The 22,002-nt window shown below is 41.1% G+C and overlaps 1 protein-coding gene across 1 annotated transcript in view; it reads right to left on the bottom strand.

Annotated features, from left to right (window-relative positions):
- Nucleotides 1-21,179, bottom strand: part of RAD50 (RAD50 double strand break repair protein) — a 71,439-nt gene extending 50,260 nt beyond the window's left edge. Inside the window, exons 1-5 of the mRNA XM_081093139.1 lie at nucleotides 20,791-21,179; nucleotides 18,536-18,619; nucleotides 5,678-5,829; nucleotides 1,802-1,987; nucleotides 1,268-1,472 (exon numbers count right to left, since the gene is read on the bottom strand). Coding sequence (XP_080949265.1) covers nucleotides 1,268-1,472; nucleotides 1,802-1,987; nucleotides 5,678-5,829; nucleotides 18,536-18,619; nucleotides 20,791-20,919 — 756 coding nt within the window. The 5' untranslated portion in view covers nucleotides 20,920-21,179. The remainder of the gene's footprint in view (nucleotides 1-1,267; nucleotides 1,473-1,801; nucleotides 1,988-5,677; nucleotides 5,830-18,535; nucleotides 18,620-20,790) is intronic.
- Between the last annotated feature and the right edge of the window lie 823 nt (nucleotides 21,180-22,002).

Below are 22,002 nucleotides of genomic sequence, written 5' to 3'. Positions count from 1 at the left end.
TTGAATAGTTTAAACTGCCCACAGCTAGCAGTAAAATCAACATGATAGTAGAGTCGAGCCTTTTCTTTTAACATCACAATCCTTTTGCTTTGGCTGTGATCATCAAGGTGCTGAGAAGAATACACTTCTATGTCTGGTCTCCAATTCAGATCATGTCTGATGTAGGCCTCTTCTTTAACCCTTTGAGTGCCAACCAATATCCTAGGAACTATGCTAAAATTGCCAAGGCATTTTTGCTGATTTTACAGCAGTTTAGGAAAAAACTTATGAATTGCAAGTAAATGAAGTTACATATTCAATATCTCCCACAAAATCGTCATCTTCACAGCAAGAATTGACATATTTAGCAATATCATCATCACTAATGAAAGGAGACTTAGAACGGGACACTGCAGGAGGCGCGCAATAGCGCTCCCGGCACTTTTCGCGAAAGACAGGAGGAGCGCAATCACGTTCTCTGGCACTCTAGGGGTTAATTTTTGTTAGTCTCGTTGCCTTCAATGAAGCAGATGCTTTAATAGTTTTCATCACTGTGCTCTTGTTCTTTAAGACTTGTGCTATGGTAGAATGGGACATGCCTGACTGAAGAGCAATGAATATCACTGATTTTCCACCTGTATAGTCCTTAATTACTTTTAATTTCATTTCCAGGCCAATCCCTCAATGTGACCTCTTACCAGCAACATTAGCAGTAGATTCTGTATATGTAGGAGACATGCTGAACAAAATAACATGAGATTAAATCAAGCACAAGAGACACGTTGAACAAGAGTTGTATGAAGCTACTGCCGGTGTTAACAAGGCATACTGTTCTATAGCAAAAGTTTTTTTATAAGTAAAAAGTGTACACCCTAAAATAATGATAAAAAGTACAATGTAGTAAATACATAAAACAGTAACACAGTAATATATTATCAAGTATTACGTACTGTACATATTTCAAGAAATACATGTATCATTCAAACTCATAACAAAATAAAGTACATGCAGTGATTCTCAACCTGTGGTTCGCGACCCCTTTGGTGGTCGAACGACCCTTTCACAGGGGTCGCCTAAGACCATCCTGCATATCAGATATTTACATTACGATTCATAACAGTAGCAACATTACAGTTATGAAGTAGCAACGAAAATAATTTTATGGTTGGGTCACAACATGAGGAACTGTATTTAAAGGGACAGAAGGTTGAGAACCACTGAGTCATAAAGGGTGAGTGCTACCATGGTAAAGGTGACTTTCTCCTTAGCATATAAGAAATCAAATTACCTTCAGTGGATCAAGTTCATTCTCATAGGATTTGACAATTTCTTTTGAAGATGTTAACTGGGCTTCCTTACTAGTAATCTGATCGCGGATCTCACAAGCTTTTTCCTTATTTTGCTTCAGATATTTTAGTTCTGTTTGACATTCTTTTACTTTCTGACCTTGTGTCTGGCGTACCTGCCTAAGTGTTTCCAAGGCCTTAATGTACCTATGAAGATATTAAATAACAATTTCTGGCTAAGTAAATGATAGTATAGTCATACAATGAAATATTATGCAGTCATTAAAAGTTTTTAATAACTTGGAAAATGCTTATGACATATGGTAAGTGAAAAAGTTACATATACACTGTCAATCAGGTAGTTTACATGCACAGAAAGAAAACTGAAAGGAAATATGCCCACTGGTTGCTACTGAGAAGTAATAATTAATGACTTTCTTGCTTTTAAAATTTTATCTGTTTTAAGAAAGATATATCCAAATTGCAATCATATCAATAACTTGATGGGCTACAAAGTCTAATTAAATGTTACAAACCTTGTTGCTGAAAAAATCTCATCAAATTTTTGCTTCAAAGCCTTTCCTTCACTTAAAGGCCAATTAGAATCTTCTTGATGACAGAAAATGACATTATTTAGCACAGACTTGGAAACCCCAAGAGAACTTATCATCTCTCGGTCAATTTCTGCACACTTAGAGCTGAGACTGACCTTTTCACCATGCCTATAGAAAATGAAAATAAAGAATTTATGTAAAATAACCTCCAGTTGTACCTATTCTATTGCTTAAATCAATCCTTTATGTTATACTTGTAAAAAAAAAAAAAAGTCCCTTCATTCATCCCTCTTACAATAGCTTCCTCATGTTAAAAAGTATGCTGAGCCAAAACCGGTTTGGCTCGGTGGATGGGGCGTCGGCCTGCGGAATGAAGGGTCGCAGGTTTGATTCCGGTCAAGGGCATGTACCTTGGTTGCAGGCACATTCCCAGTGGGAGATGTGCAGGAGGCAGCTGATCGATGTTTCTCTCTCATCGATGTTTCTAGCTCTCTATCGCTCTCCCTTCCTCTCTGTAGAAAATCAATAAAATATATTTAAAAAAAAATTAAAAAAAAAAAAGTATTCTGAAATAATTCAGCAGTTCACTGAGAAAAGAAGTACATAAAACTGTGTGGTTCAGAAAAAGATGTAAGAATTTATGTAATATGTTTTTACATATTTGGATTTTTAATTACAATCATTTAAAATACCTATAGACAATACATAGGGAAAAATAAACTACCTCCCATCCCTAGAACTTAAAAATAAGGAAAATAAGGGTCTTAAGAGAATAGAACAAAACATGATAATCCACAGCAGACAGGCAAAGGTGCCTTAAACAAAAACATGTAAAGACTGTAGTTTAGATAAGGGGTTGTTTAATAACAGACACATGGTAAAAGGAGAGTAAAGGCAAACAAACCTTAGTGGTACCCATCTAGCAAATCCAGGGAGGATTCTTATCAGTAGACCCCAAGCTCTAGGTTCACACTGCCAAAGCAATACCATAAAGAGAGCTGCTTTGGGGTCTCTTAAGTGAGATCAGTATACCCAGAGCGAGGAGCATCCTTGTCCTTGGATTCCAAGAGATCTCTCAGTATCTTCCAGCAGAAAGACAAATCTACCATGTTCTTTCATATCTTCTGTCCAGTATCTGTTAACAACTAGATGAGGTAGGCAGAAGCAGTGTCGATCTTTCCTGTCATTTATATATTCCCTTATGTATGTTTAAAACATTACACTGAATGAAGTGAGAATGTTTTGTAGGGGGATTGAATGGGCACAGATAGAGCAGGAAGTTATCATATTAGACCAGGAAAAGATAATGGTAGCTTGAACTGGAATGGTCATCATAGAGATAGAAAGAAGAAGACTAAAAAGACATTCAGGTTAAATCCACACAAGTTGATAATGGACTGAATATGAAGGGCAAGGAAGATGTCAAAACAGACTTAGGTTCTCGGCTTGTGTCACCAGATAGGTAGTGGTGTCATTCACTGAGAGTAAGAGAACTGTAAGAGGTTTTTCAAGGGGAGTCAGGGGAAGGATCATGAACTTGGTATAGTTGAATCTGAGGCATCTTTGAAACAACTGGTAGAAAAATTAGAGAGGCAGTTAAGTACATCAGTCTAGAAACAGAGGTCTGGCCTGGAGACATAAATCTGTGAGTTACCTATGAATACACAGTAAATTGAGCAATAGGTATAAATGAGATTATCTAAGAAGAGAATATAGAGCAAAAATGAAAGGGGATCTAGGACTAAGTCTGTACAGCTCCAACTTTTATTGGCTGGGTAGAAGTTGGCTTTAAGGAAAAGGAAGAGGGAACAGTGTTTCGGCATGTCATGGAAATCTAAAAACATGTTCAAGTAAGAAGTGATTAACATCTACTTTTTATTGCGTTGTAGTACATAGAACAATGGCCTTCTAAAGAGATCTATATTACAATCCCTGAATTTGTGAATGTGTTAGTTTATGAGGCAAAGGGGAATTAAGAAGAGATGAAATTGAAGTTACCCTTTATCTGACTTTAAAATAGGTTATCCTGGATTGTATGGGTGGGCCAAGGTAAGGAGAGGGTCCTTAAGTTTGGGAGAGGGAGGCAGAAGAGGAAGTCAGAGTGATGCGATGTGAAAACTCTGTCCACTGTTGCTAGCTTTGAATTTGGAGGAAGAGTGCCAGGAACCAAAGAATATGGGTGGCCTCTAAAAGGTGGAGAGTACCCAGCCGGCATGGCTCGCTGGTTGAGCGCTGACCTATGAACCAGGAGGTCATGGTTTGATTCCTGGTCAGAGCACATGCCCAGGATGCTGGCTCAATCCCTAGTAAGAGGCATGCAGGAGGCAGCCAAATCAATGGTTCTCTCTCATCATTGATGTTTCTATCTCTCTTTCCCTCTCCTTTCCTCTCTGAAATCAATAAAAATACATTTAAAATAAATAAATAAAATAAAAGGTGGAAAGAGCAAGGAAACAGACTGTTCCTAGAGCCTCCATAAAGAAACAGCCTTGCCAACACCTTGGTTTTAGATTAGTGAGACCCAATTCAAACTTCTAAATCACAGAACTGCAAGATAATAAATTGTGTTGTTTTGCCTGGCCAGCATGGCTCAGTAGTTGAGTGCTGACCTATGAACCAGGAGGTCATGGTTCAATTCCCAGTTAGGGCACATGTCCGGGTTGTGGGCTCCATCTCCAGTATGGGGCATGCAGGAGGCAGCAGATCAATGGTTCTTTCTCATCAGTGATATTTCTCTCTCTCTCCCTCTCCCTTCCTCTCTGAAATCAATAAAAATATACTTAAAAATAAATAAATTCTGTTGTTTTAAGCCACTAAGTTTGTGGTTTGTTACAGCAGTCATAGAAAACTAATACATGAGCTCCTAATACATATTAAGCATTTAATATGCACTAGCACAATCCTTACATCTGTTTTAATATGTACAGTGATACTGAACCCCAATTTTACAAATGAAAAAAAACAAGCTCACTAACTGTGAGGTCTATTTTATATAACCATAACATTATCTTAATTAGTACAGAGGTTATTAGTGACCTTAGTTGTAGCTGTTTCAGTAGAGGAAGGGGCTAGAGAAGGAGTGAGGAGAAAGTAAAGAAATGGAAACAGTAAGTATCAACAATTCATTTGAGAAGATTGGCTGTAAAGGGGAAGATGGAAACAGTAACTGGAGTGGACTGAAATCAAAGGTATGTGCTTAAAAGCCACTAAAAAGAACCTGCTTAAGAAGCTAGTGGCTAGTATAGTACCTCTAACACATAATAGATGCTACACGTTACTGGTTAAATAAAAGGATTATTTCACTAGTTTAACAAATAAGAAATAAATGAAAAAGGAAGGGGGTAAGGTCACAGTTAAGTCATTTGCTCAACAAAGATAAAGCCTTAAACCCAGGGTGGCCTAATTCCAAAATCCACACTCACTGCAAGATGACACCTGCTCAGTTGAAATGGACAAATTATTACTCTCTCCTACTTGTCTACTTCTCATCTCACCCATCCCTACACGATACTACCATTTTTTCATTCAATCTATATTTGAGTGACTATGGATCTTCAATTCAGCAACTGTTCATAAATTACTCAAAAGAACGGAACATTATCATTCTGTTTAACTGATAAATTGTAACCAAGTAAAAAATTAAATGATGACAGTGGGTGAGCCTGTGCATATGTAGAGGCAGGGATTATACAGGCTACTTTCTGCTCAAGTTTTCTGAGAACCTACAATTGCCCTAAAAAATAGTCTGTTAAAAAATTAATATGCTCCCCTAAAATAAACTCAAAGTAGTAGGAAAAACCATAAAAAAACTAAAAGACAGAAAATGAACGGATAATCAAATATAAAATAAACACCTACTTTGTTCTAGTAATGACTCCTTCCAGGGTCTTAAATTCTGTCTTTTTGCTTTTCTGAGTACACACCATAGATCTCTGCACAGCTACAAGTTCTCCATTCACATCACGAAACTGCAGACGAATCTGGGCTCTAACATCTGTTTCTTGAGCAATCTTTCAAGATAAAATAGAAAAAAAATGCTACTTTAATAAGCATTAGAATGCTAGTTCTGAAGGAAAAGCAATTTTACTGAAAATGAGTGAACAAAAGAATTTAATTTTACAGTTTGATTTATTAAAATTATATATTCCCCTATATTATTCAGCATCATTAAGAAATTAGGTGTCCTAACTGGTTTGGCTCAGTGGATAGAGTGTCTGCCTGAAGACAGAGTGGTCCCAGGTTCGATTCCGGCCAAGCGCACATGCCCGGGTTGCGGCCTTGATCCCCGGTAGAGGGCATGCAGGAGGCAGCTTATCAGTGATTCTCTCTCACCATTGAAGTTTCTATTTCTCTCTCCTTCTCCCTTTCTCTCTGAAATCAATAAAATATATATATTTTTAAAAACTCAGGCGTGTGATTTTTCAAATAAATTTTAGTTTTTAAGCACCAAAAACATTTTTTGAAAGTTTTTAAAAAATTACAAGGTTACAGAAAAGTAGAAATATAGTATACATAATCTGCCCCCAAACCACTTGAGAGTAAGTTGCTCATCTGCTATCCCATTACCAATATTTCCTAGGAAACATTTCAATCATAAAAATCAGGAAATTGATATTGATATATTACACCATATAGTCATCACATTCCATTCAAGTTTTGCCAATTGTTCCAATATGACTTTTATAACAAAAAAGCTATTTCAAAATTACACACTGTTAATTTACACGGTTCAGAAGTGCACATCATGTCTCTGGTTTCTTTCAGTTTGGAACAGTTCCTCAGCTTTTCCTTGATTTGCATACCTGATAATTTTGAAAATTTACAGAATGTCTCCCCATCTTTGTCTTTGTCTAATATTTCTTTATGACTATAACCAGATTATTCATCTTTGGCAGGAATATTAAAGAAATGGTGATATGTTCCTTTCATTGAATCTTATCAGATGAAACTTGATTTCAATTTATCTCATTACTGGGGATGTTAACACCAGTTTCTGATAAAAGCAGTACCTGTCAGGCTTCTCCACCATAAACTTATTTTCTTCTACTTTGCTTTTAGTAAGTATTGGAGGAGAAATAAATTAAGATCATACAAATATATTTATCAAGCTTTCCTCCATGAGGTTTAGCATCTAGTAATGAATGTTTTTTACTTGAATGATTACTAAATAGCTATCCAATAGTAATTTTCTAGTTCCATTATTTCTCCTACATTTATTAGTTAAGATTCTATGAACTTCCAGCAAAGATGGTAGAAGAGCTAAACGCTATGCCCACCTACTCCCATGAATACATTAAAATTACAACTAAGTTATAGAACAACCATCATTGAAAACCAGATGAAGATCAGCTGAACAGAAGTCCTATAACTAAGGACATAAAGAAGCCATGTCAAGACTGGTAAAAGGAGCAGAGACACAGAACCAGCAGGTTTCACATCCAAAGTGTAGTGATTAAGAATCAGGAGGTATTGGGGGGAGTTCTCTCTTCCCGCAACCAGCGCAGAGAGAGAGAGAGAGAGAGAGAGAGAGAGAGAGAGAGAGAGAGAACGCGGGGGGTTGATGAATCTTGATTAGACACGACGAGGTTTAAGGAAAAATGAATAAAACAAGACTGAGAGAGAAATAGCGGGAAAGCTGGGACCAGGTGTGGCATCTGCCCTCTGATGGAGGGGCAGACAGACTCGCAGCATTGGAAGTAAATTTAATATATATTCGAGGTAACAGGAAGTTACATCACATCTGGGTGGGTCTTGAGTTAATAGGATCCATCCTTTCTCTTAGCACCTGGGCGGGAAAGTCAGACTGAGTGGCATCCTAGCCTCTTGACTAGGATTGCCCCCAGGGCATGGCTCTGCCTGAGCTCTGGGTCCAGCCAACAATATTTAAAAATCATCCGAAGGTGCTAGCCAGCAGGCCTCCACAAGGAGGAATCAACCGAAGGACTTGTATGCATACATATAAGCACAACCCACAGATGCAAGACACCGGGCGGTGTGAGTGCAAGTGCTGAGGGTAGAGGAGGAATGGGGGTAGGGGAGGCCGGGCGGAGGTCAATGGGGAAAAAAAGGAGACGTGTACTACTATTTGTAATACCTTAAATAATAATAATTTTAAAAAAGGATAAGGAGGAAGAGCTGGGCTGCAGAGGTCCCCCCTGAGGAGCAATGGGTCCCAACCAGGCGCACCAGTGCCAGGAAAAGAAGTCCCCCAGAATACCGGGTTGTGAAAACCAGCAGGGATTGAGTACAGTGATCCAGAGGACTGCTAAAAATCAAGTTGTCTTCTTAAAGGTCCTGTGCATGAAATTGTTCACTGATAAATTCACTTGTTCTGGGGTCCAGAGAAGGGACAGCAGCTTGAAAAGTGCCAGGGACATCCAGGGAGGAATTAGTTTCGCAGCAAGGGCTGAAGGAGCAGGGGTCCAGGCAGCTCTCCCTGAGGAAGTGCTGATAGGCATCACTATTCCTTTGTTGAACACTCCTCTCACTCAGTCAGTGGGCACAAGTGGGCATTAGCCTTCCCTGGTGATTCCCTAAGACCCCACCCCACTCAAGTCCAGCCCTGCAGTGGCTGCTCCACACAGGGGGCCTGCCGAGGGCTTGTGGACCTTCCTAAAATCTCTCAAAGGCCCACAAACCCCAAACAAGCAGCAGCTGAGTTCAGGATGCCCTGCAAGCAGCCCTAAGCCCAGCATAAGCAGTGACTGGTCTTCACTTGCATTGTAATTCCCATCAGGTGGCCACAAGCCTGGAATAAGTGGTGGCCACTTTTAGTTTAAAATGTAGCTTCAACTAAGCAGCTATAGCCAGGCACAAGTTAGCACTGGCTTCAGCTTACATCAAGGTACCCATTAAAGGGTCCCAAGCCCAGCGCAAGTAGCAGCTGGCTTCAGTTTGCACCATGCCATCACGCAAATGCCTCCAAGCCCTGCACAAAAAGCAATCAACTGCAGATCACTTTGTTGATCCTACCGGGTGACCTCAAGCCCAGCACAAGTGGCAATTGACCTTGGCCTACACTGGAACCTCTCCCAAAAAGCTCCAGAACCAACATACTGGGTGGCCAGCTTTAAACTACACCAAAAGCACCACCCAACCAGCTCCACAAACAACATACCAAAAGGGCAAACTCAACAGGCACCAGAGCCCACTAAAGTGATTCCCTCTTCATAGGGTCAGCTCCCACACAACAGCTCACTCACTGTAGTCACACCCAGTACTCAAAGCCAGTTAGTCTGAGGGTCAACCAAACCTATGACATGCCAACAGCAATCAAAGCTCAACTATAACAGAAGGGCACACACAACTCATACAAGGGGAAAACCCTAAAATTCCCGGCTGAGGTAATTAGAGAGACTGGGCTTCTGGGACCCACAGAACATGTACTACATAAGGTCACTGTGTGAAGACTGGGAGACATAGCAGATCTGCCTAATACATAGAAATAAATGCAGGGAGGCAGCCAAAATGAGGAGATGAAGAAACATGTCCTAAATAAAAGAACAAGACAAAACTCCAGAAAACAACTACATGATATAGAGACAAGCAACCTACCAGATACGAAGTTGAAAACACTGTGTAATGGATGCTCAACGAACTTAGGGGAAGATTAGATGAACTCACTGAGGTGGAAAACATAAAAAAAGAACCGGTTAGAAATAAAGATTACAATAGCTGAAATGAAAAATACACTGGAAAGAATCAACAACAAATTACATGAAGCAGATGATCAAATCAATGATGTGCAATGCAAGATAGCAAAAAATACCCAATAAGAGCAGCAAAAAGAATTTTAAAAACTGAGGACAGTTTAAGTGACCTCTGGGACAACATCAAGCATACCAACATTTGCATCATAGGGGTACCAAAAGAAGAAGAGAGAGAACAAGAGATTGAAAACTACTGAAGAAATAATGACAGAAAACTTCCCTAACCTAGCAAAGGAAATAGACACATGAGTCCAGGAAGCACAGAGAGTCCCAAACAAGATGAACCCAAACAGGTCCACACCAACACATCATAATTAAAATGCAAAAGGTTTAAAGATAAAGAATTTTAAAAGTAGCAAGAGAAAAGCAATTAGTTACATACAAAGATGCTCCCATAAAACTATCAGCTAATTCTCAACACAAACTTTGCAGGCCAGAAGGGACTGACAAATATTCAAAGTGATGATAAGCAAGGAAATACAACCAAGATTACTCTTCCCAGCAAGGCTATCATTTAGAATCAAATGAGATAAAAGAGTTTCCCAGGCAAGAAAAACCTAAAAGAGTTCATCACCACTACACCAGTATTACAAAAAATGTTAAAGGCAAAGTAGGAAGATAATGTGTAAAATAACAATCAATTAAGGGATACACTCACAGACACAAAAGTAAAAAATGACAAAAACATAAACGTAGAAGGGATGAGCAAAAATTGTAGTGATTTTGTAATATGTTTGAAGTTAAGCAAATATCAACTTAAAACAGACTGCTACAAATATAACTTAGTATATATGAAGCATATATTAACCACAAACCGAAAATCTGTAAGATATATACTAGAAATAAAGAGAAAGGAATCCAAACAGAACACTATAAAAAGTCATAAACATACAAGAGAAGATAGCAAGAAAATAAGAAAGGAACAGGGAACTAAAATACATTCAAAAAACAATAAAATGGCAATAACTACATATCTATCAATTACTTTAAATGTAAGTGGACTAAATGCTCCAATCAAAAGACATAGAATGGCTGAATGAATATAAACCAAGAACCATATATACGTAAGCTGTCTAAAAGAGACCCACTTCAGCTTGATAAACACAGAATGTAAAGGGATGAAAAAAGATATTTTGTGCAAATGTAAACAAAAAGTAAACTGTGTTGCAATACTTGTAAGAGAAAAAATAGACTTTAAAACAAAAGCAGTAACCAGAGACAAAGAAGGACATTTCATAATGATAAAGGGATCAATCCAACAAGAGGATATAACTCTTGTAAACATTTATGCACCCAACATAGGAACAATTAAATATATAAAGCAAATATTGATGGACATAAAGGAAGAAATTACCAGTAATACAATAAGAGGAGGGGACTTTAACATCCCACTGACATCAATAGATAGATCATCCAAACAGAAAATCAATAAGGAAAGAGTGGCTTAGAATGACACATTAGACCAGACCGGCTTAATTAATATTTTTAGAACATTTCACCTGAAAGTAGGAGAATATACATTCTTTTCAAGTGTACATGGAATATTTTCCAAGATAGAACACGTTAGGCCACAAAACAAATCTCAATAAATTTAAGACTGAAATCATGCCAACCATGTTCTCCGATGACAATAGCATGAAATTAGAAATCATTTACAGGAAGAAAATTGAAAACACACAAACACATGGAGGCTAAATAACAAGTTACTAAACAATGAATTGTTAACAATGAGGTCAAAGAAGAAATCAAAAGACACCTGAGATAAATGAAAATGAAAACATAATGACCTCAAATCTATGGGACATAGCCAAAGCAGTTCTAAGAAGGAAGTTCACAGCAATCCAGATCTACCTCAAGAAATAAGAAAAATCACAAATATACAATCTAACCTTACACCTGCAGGAACTAGAAACACAAAGCCCAAGTGAGCAGGAAGAAGGAAACAAGATCAGAGCAGAAATAAACAAAATAGAGGTTAAAAAAAAAATACTAAGATCAATGAAACCAAGAGCTGGTTCTTTGAAAAGATAAACAAAATTGATAAGCCTTTTGCCAGACACATCAAGAAAAAGAGAGCCCTGGCTGGTTTGGCTCAGTGGATAGAGTGTCAGTCTGCAGACTAAAGGGTCCCAGGTTCAATTCCAGCCAAGGGCACATGCCCGGGTTGCAGGCTCGATCCTCACTAGGGGGCATGCAGGAGGAACCTATCAATGATTCTCTCTCTCACCATCGATGTTTCTATTTCTCCCTTCCTCTCTGAAATATATATATATATATATATATATATATATATATATATACTTCATATATTTTATATATATATATAAAAATTCATGACTGATTAAAGAAAAGAAAGAAAAAGAGAGGGCCCAAACATAAAACAGAAAGACAAGCTACTGAATGGGAGAAGATATTTTCCAATAATACATCCAAAAAAGGGTTAGTATCCAAAATATATAAGAAATTCATATAACTTAACAGCAATAAAAACCAAATAATGGGCAGTGGACATGAATAGATATAAATAAGGATGGGTTTATTTCTGGGCTCAGTATTCTGTTCCATTGATCGATGTGTCTGTTTTTATGCTTTATATACTAGAGGCCCAGTGCACAAAATTCATGCACGGGGGAGGGTGTGTGTGTGTACCCTCAGCAATGCATCCTTTCCAATCTGGGATCCCTCTCATAATCCTGGACCACTGGCTCCTAATTGCTCACCTGCCTGGTCACCCCTAATTGCCCCCTCCCTGCCGGCCTGGTAACCCCTAACTGCCCCCACCCTGCCAGCCTGGTCACCCCCACAAATACCTTATGATTTCATTTATATGTGAAATAAAAAAAAAACCAAAATAAACAAAACAGAAACAAGCTCATAGATACAGAAAACTGATAGTCGCCAGATGGGAGGAGGGCTGGAGGGATGAGTGAAAAATGGGAAGGAATTAAATACAAATTGCGTATTATTTTAGCAACTCATTATTATTCCCACTTGAGCTGAATAGAGAACATTTTTTAATGAATGTAAATAAATTGTTAGGATTTTGTTTTGCTTTTTCCTTAACAAACTCCACCTGCACCTCTTACTGGATGCCTTTTAAGAGCTTTAGCATGCCAAAGAAGTATCATTGACTATATTATGGGGATATAGTCAATAAACCCATGCTTATTTGTATCATGGGGATATAGTCAATGATATTGTAATAACTATGTATGGTGCCAGATGGGTACTAGACTTACTAGAGTAATCATTTTGTAAGTCGTATGTCTAATCACTATGTTGTACACCTGAAACTAATATATTGTATGTCAACAGTAATTGAAAATAATTTTAAGATTCTACTTAAGGGCTTCATTCTCCCCCCACTTATTTTAGTTTAATTTTATATATAATGATGGACTCATTCATTCCTCACTTGGACTCCAATTCCTAACCACGCTGCCACAGCTATTTTTTTGTTGATGCCTTCCTCTCTCAGCCTTACCTACTAGCTTTTGGTTTGAATTACTTAAGAATAAAAGATGCCCTAACTGGTTTGGCTCAGTGGACAGAGCATCGGCCTACAGGCTGAAAGGTCCCAGGTTCAATTCCGGTCAAGGGCATGTACCTTGGTTGCGGGTACATCCCCAGTAGATGTGCAGGAGGCAGCTGATCAATGTTTCTCTCTCATCGATGTTTCTAACTCTCTATCCCTCTCCCTTCCTCTCTGTAAAAAATCAAATACATATATGAATAAAAGAGAGTGCTGAGTTTTTATCTGGACAAATATTGAACTTATATGCTGTTTTTATACCTACTGGTGCTTATATTTTTCTTCTTTATTTAGTTAATGTGACAAATTGGTTTTCAAATGTCAAACAAAACTTGCATTCCTGAGATAAACCCTGCTTAGTCACAGAATATTATCTTGTTTTCTGTGGTTGTTTTTTTTTTTAGAAAAGCAAGCATAAAGTTTATTGACCGCAGCAAAAATATACTTAGAAGAGTGAAACAAGGAAGGCCATAGAAGCAACAGGAGAGCCTAGGCTGGGCTGCCTGAGCTCACTGGGAAGGCAGAGAACAGGGGGCTTTGGAGACAAGTTCAGGAGATAGCCCAAGAAGAGCTCTACTGCCCATTGCTCCCCTGGTTGCAAATCTCATGCAGTCCCTTAGAGATTAGGGGATACATGCAGGGGAGCAGGGGGGAGAAGAGGGGCAAGGGGAATGGCATGGGCACGCTCCTTGGAGGGAGAGCACACCTGGAATATTATCTTTATTTGCATATTGCTGAACTTGATTTGCTAATATTTTGCTAAAAATTTTGTGGAGATATTTATGTTCATGAATGGTATCATCTAGTTTTCTTGTGTCTTTGTCTGATTTGGGTATGGGGTAATGCTACCCTCATAAAGAGTTGGGACATTTTCCTCTCCCTCACTCTTCTAAAAGGATCTGTATAGAAATATTATTTCTTCCTAAAATGTTTGGTAGAATTTAGCAGTGATACCATTGGAGCCTGAAGTAAGTTCTCATTGTGAGGTTTTTAACTTTGAATCAATTTCTTATTGAGTGAACTTTGACAGCTTGTGTCCTTTAAAGAATTTTTCCGTTTCATCTAAGTAGTTGAAGTTATTGGTATAAGTTTGCTAACACTATTCCCTTATTACCTATATACTGACTATAAGATCTGCAGTGAAGTCACCTCTTTCATTCCTATTATTGGTAACTTGTGTCTTTTTCTTGATCACTTTGCTTAGAGGTAAATTAATTATATTCATTTAAAGAATGAACTTCAGCCCTAGCCGGTTTGGCTCAGTGGATAGAGCGTTGGCCTGTGGACTGAAGGGTCCCGGGCTTGATTCTGGTCAAGGGCACATGCCTGGGTTGTGCGCTTGATCCCCAGTAGGGGGCATGCAGGAGGCAGCCCATTATCGATTCTCTCTCATCACTGATGTTTCTATCTCTCTATCCCTCTCCCTTCCTCTCTGAAATCAATAAAAATGTTTAAAAAAAAAAAAAAAGGAATAACCGGCCTAGCTAGGTTTGGCTCAGTGGAGAGTGTCAGCCTGCGGACTGAAGGGTCCCAGGTTTGATTCTAGTCAAGGGCACGACTGCATGCTCAATGCCTGGCCCTGGTTCAGGTGTATGCGGGAGGCAACCAATCGATGGGTCTCCCTCACACTGATATTTCTGTCTCTCCCCTTCCCTTCCACTCTCTCCAAAAATCAATGGATTAACCAACTGTATCAAATCTGCTGAGAAGTTAATAAGAATTAGAAAATGACCACTTTAGCCCAGCTGGCATGGTTCAGTGGTTGAGCATCAGCTATGAACAAGGAAGTCATGGTTCAACTCCCAGCCAGGTTGCGGGCTCAGTCCCCAATGTGGGGCATGCAGGAGGCAGCTAATCAATGATTCTCTCTCATCATTGATGTTTCCATCATTCTCTCCCTCTCTCTTCCTCTCTGAAATCAATAAAAATATCTACACTAATAAAAGAGGAACATGGTAATTAGTGTCACTCTGCTACCCTTCCCATTGGCTAATCCCCCTGTCACTCACAGAGTAGGGCCGAGATATGCAAATTAACTGGCAGCCAAGATGGTGGCCGGCAGCCTGGCAGCAGATGCGAACAGGGAGGCTTGCTTGCTTCAGTGATGGAGAACTCCAACGTTCCCTGCCTGACTTGCCGGCCTCTCAGCTGCAACTCTCAGCAACTATGTTGCGAATAAAGAAGCTAAAAAAACCCCAGAAACCTGCTTTACTCAGCGGAGCTTCAGCCAGCCGGACCGCAACATTGTATCAAATACAGACGGTAAACAAAGGCCAGAAACCTGTTTTCAGCAGCCAAGGCCTCAGAGCTAAAGCTGGCCCAGAATAAAAAAAAGAAAAAGAAAAAACGGAGCGGTTGGGAGCTTCAGTCCCAGCCTGAAAACAGCCTCAGTCCCTCAGCCAGACTGGCCAGGCACCCCAGTGGGGACCCCCACCCTGATCCAGGACACCCTTCAGGGCAAACCAGCCAGCCCCACCCATGCACGAGGCCTCTATTCTATATAGTAAAAGGGTAATATGCCTCCCAGCACCGGGATCAGCGGAGCCGCGAGGCCTCCCGGCACCGGGATCAGCGTGACGGGGCAGCACCCAAACCCCCTGATCGCCCTGCAGCTGTGTGTGTGACAGGGGGCGGGGCCCCAACCCCCCCGCCCCCCACGGGCCCTGCTCTGTGTGTGACAGGGTAGAGCCATAACATCCCCATTGGCCCTGCCCTGAGTATGAGAGTGGCGGCGCCCCAACCACCTGATCGGCCCTGCTCTGTGAGTGTTAGAGGGCAGCGCCCCAACCCCTCCCTCCCCCCACGGGCCCTGCTCTGTGTGTGATGGGGTAGAGTCATAACCTCCCCATTGGCCCTGCCCTGAGTGTGACAGTGGCGGTGCCCCAACCACCTGATCGGCCCTGCTCTGTGGGTGATAGAGGGCGGTGCCCCCCCACCCCCCATGAGCCCTGCTCTGTGTGTGATGGGGTAGAGTCATAACCTCCCCATCTGCCCTACCCTGAGTGTGACAGTGGCGGCGCCCCAACCCCCTGATCAGCCCTGCTCTGTGCGTGATAGAGGGCGGCGCCCCAACTCCCTGATCTGTCCTGCCCTGAGTGCGACAGGCGGCGGTGCCCCAACTCCCCTATCGGCCCTACTCTGTGAGTGACAGGGGGGAGCTCCTCAACCCCCTGATCGGCCCTGCTCTGTGCATGACAGGGGGGAGCTCCCCAACCCCCTGATTGACCCTGCTCTGTGCATGACAGGGTAGGGAGCCCCAACTCCCCTGATAGGCCCTGCTCTGTGCGTGACAGGGGGTGGCGCCGCAACCTCCCCATCGACCCTGCCTTGAGTGTGACGGGGCGGTGCCCCAACCCCCCAATCGGCCCTACCCTGAGCGTGACTGAGGGTGGCATCGCAACCTCCCAATCTGCCCTGCTCTGTGCATGACAGGGGAAGGCGCCCCAACTCCCCAATCGGCCCTGCTCTGAGCCCGACCAGGGGCTGCACCTAGGGATTGGGCCTGCCCTCTGCCACCCGGGAGCAGGCCTAAGCCAGCAGGTCGTTATCTCCCGAGGGGTCCCAGACTGCGAGAGGGCACAGGCCAGGCTGAGGGACCTCCCCTTCCCCCAAGTGCACAAATTTTTGTGCACCGGGCCTCTAGTATTTAAATAAAAGGAAAAGAAAAATAAAATGACCACTTTATCTGGCAACATAGATATTACTGGTAACTTTACAAGAGCAGTTTCAGTGAGGAAAAAAAGAAGAAAATCTGAACTGAGTAGGCTGAGGAGAAAATGGAAAGCAATGAAGTGATGACAATGAGTACATACAACTCTTGTGAATTTTGTTATAAACTGGAACAGAGAAGAGGTAGTAGCAAAGGGGTGATTTGAAGTAAAAAGACAGTTGTTTTTGTTTATAGATTGGAGCTACCAGAGCATGCTGATGTGAATGATCCTATACAGAGGGAGAAATTGCTACTGAAAGAGCAAGAAGGAACACTAGGAAAGCAAAATGCTTGAGATGACAAGAGAGATTGGATCCAGCCTTCAAGAGGAGTTGGCTGACCTTTAGATAAAATAATAAACAATTTACTCTTAATACAGGAGAGAAAACAGATAGCATGGGTCCATATACAGAGTAGTTTGGAAGATTTTATGACTGGAAAACGAGAGAGTTTTCATCTGATTCCTTCTACTTTCTCAATATAGTACAAGGCAAGATCATCAATCAAGGAGGGTAGATTACAGGTTTAAGAAGAAAGAAAATGTGAATAGAGAGGGCTCAGTATATGTACTAAATGGTATTTCTATTTCTAAGTGGAAAATTAATAAATACTTTAATTATTAGCTATTTATAGTAATATAAAAGTAGAAATTTCAATGACCAACTGGGAGTCAGTTAAATGAACTACAGAATATAAACTCAATGGAATTCAACTTAGTAAAACAACGAAATAAGAGTATATACAGGGGTGGAAAAGAATACAATAATTAATAAATATTACTACAATAAAAACTCTGTGTACTCGTAACTGTAGACCTATTTTTGCCCACCCCTGAATATCTACATATATAAAAGTCTAAATGACCGAACAACCAGTCGACTGGTTGTTATGATGTGCACTGACCACCAGGGGGCAGACACTCAATGTAGGAGCTGTCACCTGGTGGTCAGTGCGCTCCCACAGCCAACCTCCCTCGGCCCCTCCCCTGGACCGTGCATTGGGCCTCTAGTATGTATATAAACAGACATATAGTAGGTCACTAAATAATTATTTGATTTGTAAAATGGCATAATAAAATTCTATCCATGTGTTAAAATACATATGTGAGTATATTTATATATGCACACAAATATGTTTTCATAAACACAAAAAAAGCCTGGAATAAATATACAACAAACTCTTGTGAGGGGTAGATATTGAGAGAGGCACCAATATATGCAATAAGAAAAACCTACAGGCCAAATATGTACAGAAAATTCTATGTCCTTGACAAACACCAATAGTATAAATAGTAATTCAAAGATTCAGGCAAAGACTTTCGTCATGGTACATTTTAATGAAAAACTAAAAGCAATGTAAGAAAAGTATGCAATTATTAAAAACATTCACAAATGTTACATGTTTTAAGGAGAAATATTTCAGACATTATAAAAAAGCATAAAGATTATAAAGAACACCCATATACCAAACACCTAGATTAAGAACTTAATTTTTTAATGACATGGGACTTTATGATGTTAAGTGGAAAAAAAACCCTCAGAATACAAAATTCGAGTATGTCTTCAGCTATGTTAAACAGTATGTAAAAGATAAGAAAATACATGAAAATGTCAACAATGGTTTTCATTGGGTGCTAAGACTGTGTGTGGGTGACATTCCTATCTCTTTATACTTTGCCATTGCTAGGTTTCTACAATAAGCTGTTATCACTTTTATAATTATAAACAATTTAGTTTAAAAGTACAAAGTTTTACTAGCACCATTACCTTGGGATCATGAACAAATGTATTTCCTTTGGTTCCAGGAGGGAAATCTCCAGTACAAATATATTTTAAACATTCAATAATGGTCTAAAGAAAGAGAAAATTACATTTAGCCATAAGAGAACCACAGAAATTAATCATACAATATTCATTATAAAAATATTATTTACCTTAGAGCAGCGGTTCTCAACCTGTGGGTCGAACAACCCTTTCACAGGGGTCGCCTAAGACCATCGGAAAACACATATATAATTACATATTGTTTTTGTGATTAATCACTATGCTTTAATTATGTTCAATTTGTAACAATGAAATTGGGGGGTCACCACAACATGAGGAACTGTATTAAAGGGTCGCGGCATTAGGAAGGTTGAGAACCACTGCCTTAGAGACTCTAAGGATACAATCAGACATAAAACCTGCAACAGAGGTATGATTAACTATTAAAGAATAATTGTTGTAAGTTCATAGAAAAACTACACAATTAAGGAAGTATAATAGCCCTAGCCGGTTTGGCTCAGTGGATAGAGCATCGGCCTGTGGACTGAAAGGTCCCGGGTTCGATTCTGATCAAGGGCACATGCCTGGGTTGCGGGCTCGATCCCCAGTAGGGGGCAGGAGGCAGCCAATCAATGATTCTCTCTCAGCATTGATGTATCTCTCTCTCTCTCTCCCTTCCTCTCTGAAATCAATAAAAATATATTTTTTAAAAGTATAATAAATAATAATTATTTAGAAAAAATTCACTATTTCCAATTAAAATCATTTAAGCTAATTTAATAATAACAATGGCTAATTAAAAAACATGGCCACCATAATTAATAACAATATTGTATAACTGAAATTTGCTGAACTTAAATGTTTTCACTAAAAAAGATAAATGTGTGAGATGATGGATTTGTTAATTAACTACATAGGGGGAGTCCTTCCACCATGAGGTATTATCAGACCACCAGATGTATACTTTATAAATATCTTACAATTTTATGTGAATTATACCTTGATAAAACTGAAATTTTTAGAAAAGTAAAAAACACCACCACCAAAACCAATGGCTGTTACATAGACCTTACTATGTGCCAGGTATTGAATGAACCACTTTTACATGGAGTAACCTTGTAATTCTCACATTAATCCTAGGCTCTCGAAACTGTCTTTTATCTCCACTTTACAAATGAGGAAACTAAGGCATAGGACACTGAGGTCACTCTTGCACAGCCAGCGCTCATCAACGCGATACTCGTCTCCTTCACAGTGGGTCACTTAATACAATGCCAGCTACCCAAAGGCGTGCAATAAATACAACATTTTTGCATAAAAGGAGACAGGAGTCAGACATTCAGTCCTCAGCGCTAAACCTTCTCTCTTCCTCTACGCTTTTAACAAAACCTCAGTGACTCGTCTCCCTGTTACACGCCTTGTGTTTTCTCAAGCCACCCTTCCAGAACACAATCCAGCCTTTTGGCTATCCTTTTTCCGTAACTGCTTGCCATTGCAGGGCCTAACCTAAATTCCTAAATATTCCCCGTTTTAAAAAAACCACAGTAAATAAGCTGTGCTCCAACTTTTTGACTAGGGAAGCGCATCCCACAACAAAATACAGGCACGCCCGAAGATACTGCGGGTTTGGTTCCAGGCCACTGCAATAAAGCAAGTCAATTTTTTTTTATTTTTTTTTTTGCTGGGTTTGCCTTAAGTTTATTTCATTAAAAAAAAAACAACACAAAAAACACGCAGCACCTGTAAGAGCAATAAACCACGCAGAGTAAAACGAGGTATGCCTGCAGTTTTCCAATTTAAGCCTCACTGCATGTTTCATTTTAAAATTAAGCCATTTATTTTTTTATTAATTATACTTAAAACAGTTGGCATACTTGTAAACTCACATATTTCTATTTCATAACCTTTTATGAAGTTCCTGTATTGAGAAAACTACCATGAAGAGAGTGCTATGCTTGGGAGCAAGGTGCTGAAATGCACCGATACAGACAAGGATTCTTGCGGGACAGGCTGTCGGCCCGTGGGGTTCCCCGGAGAACCTGCCCACGGGCCCGGACACCCTCGGGTGCTGGGTCTGGGCGACTCCTGCACTCGCTGACCACGCCCCGGGGCCGGGAAGTCACCGGAGGAGAGGACAGGCACTTCCTGGGGCCCCAGACACAGGGGCGCCTCTCGTTCCTCATCAGCATCCTGCTCCCCGGGCGTGTGAGGCCTCGGTTCCTTGACCGGTAACCGGAAGGGGGCTACTCCGCACTTACCGTCTTCCCTGCCCCATTGGGTCCAACCAAAATTGTGAGGGGACTGAAGAAAGTGATAATTTGCTTATCTTTGTCCTCTATTCCAAAACTCCGCACGCCCATAATGCTCATCTTTTCGATCCGGGACATGTTTGTAAATGTTTCTTATTTCAACACCAGCAAGATTGAGCGGTGAGGCAGCAGCGCGGCGAACGCGGGCCGGCAGGCTCCCGCTGGGAGCGAAGGCTCCGGCTGGAACCCTTCCTCCCACGCCCGCCTTCTTCCCGGCTGGCGGGCCGGAGCCGCCCAGGGATGCCCGCGGGAGACGCAAAACACGGGCCACGGGACCCCGCGACCGTGCCCACTCACAGATTCCCGCCTCTGCTGCCCCGCGGGTCACGTGAGCGGCTGCGGCCTGCGCGCCTTTACGCCGCAGGCCCGGGGCACGCTGGGAACGCGAGGCCCGCCCTGCGTGCGTGCGCAGCGCCGGCTTCTGGGAGCCCTGCGGACCTAGAGGGTTGGATCCTGCGTGTTTCCGGTGGCGGCGGTTCCGGCTCCCTGATCACTGCTGGCGGTCCTGGGCGAATGGAGAGGCACTATCTCTAAGGGGAGACGAAGACTTGCAGCGAACCACCACGGTTCTCAAAGTGGGATCCCGGGAATGGAGGAGAGTGCGGTGTTTGCTAACGTCAAAACTATTTTCCTAGCCCTTGCCGGTTTGGTTCAGTGGCAGTGGTTCTCAACCTTCTGGCCCTTTAAATACAGTTCCTCATGTTGTGACCCAACCATAAAATTATTTTCGTTGCTACTTCATAACTGTAATGTTGCTACTGGTGTGAATCATAATGTAAATATCTGATATGCAGCATGGTCTTAGGCGACCCCTGTGAAAGGGTCGTTTGACCACCAAAGGGGTCGGGACCTATAGGTTGAGAACCGCTGGATAAGGCATCGGTTGGGTTCTGGTCAAGGGCACATGCAGGGGTTGCGGGCTTGCTCCCCAGTGGGTGTCGTGGAGGAGGCAGCGGATCAATAATTCTCTCTCATCAATAATTCTCTCTCACAAAAAAAAGCCACTATTTTTCTAAAAGTAGCTGTTATTTACCTTTTCTACTCTCATTTGCTCACTAATAGAGTTTTTTCTGGTGATCACATGACGGGTGGTGACGCCATCGCAATGGTGACCAGTGGCATGTTACTAGATTTCGAGTGGCGATCACAGGGTATATAAAT

The sequence above is a fragment of the Myotis nattereri genome (genome assembly GCF_964212035.1).
Source record: "Myotis nattereri genome assembly, chromosome: 5".
In the NCBI taxonomy this organism is placed as follows: Eukaryota; Metazoa; Chordata; class Mammalia; order Chiroptera; family Vespertilionidae; genus Myotis; species Myotis nattereri.
The sequence above is the reverse complement of the archived record's forward strand: the minus strand, read 5'-3'. Positions and strand labels throughout refer to the sequence as shown.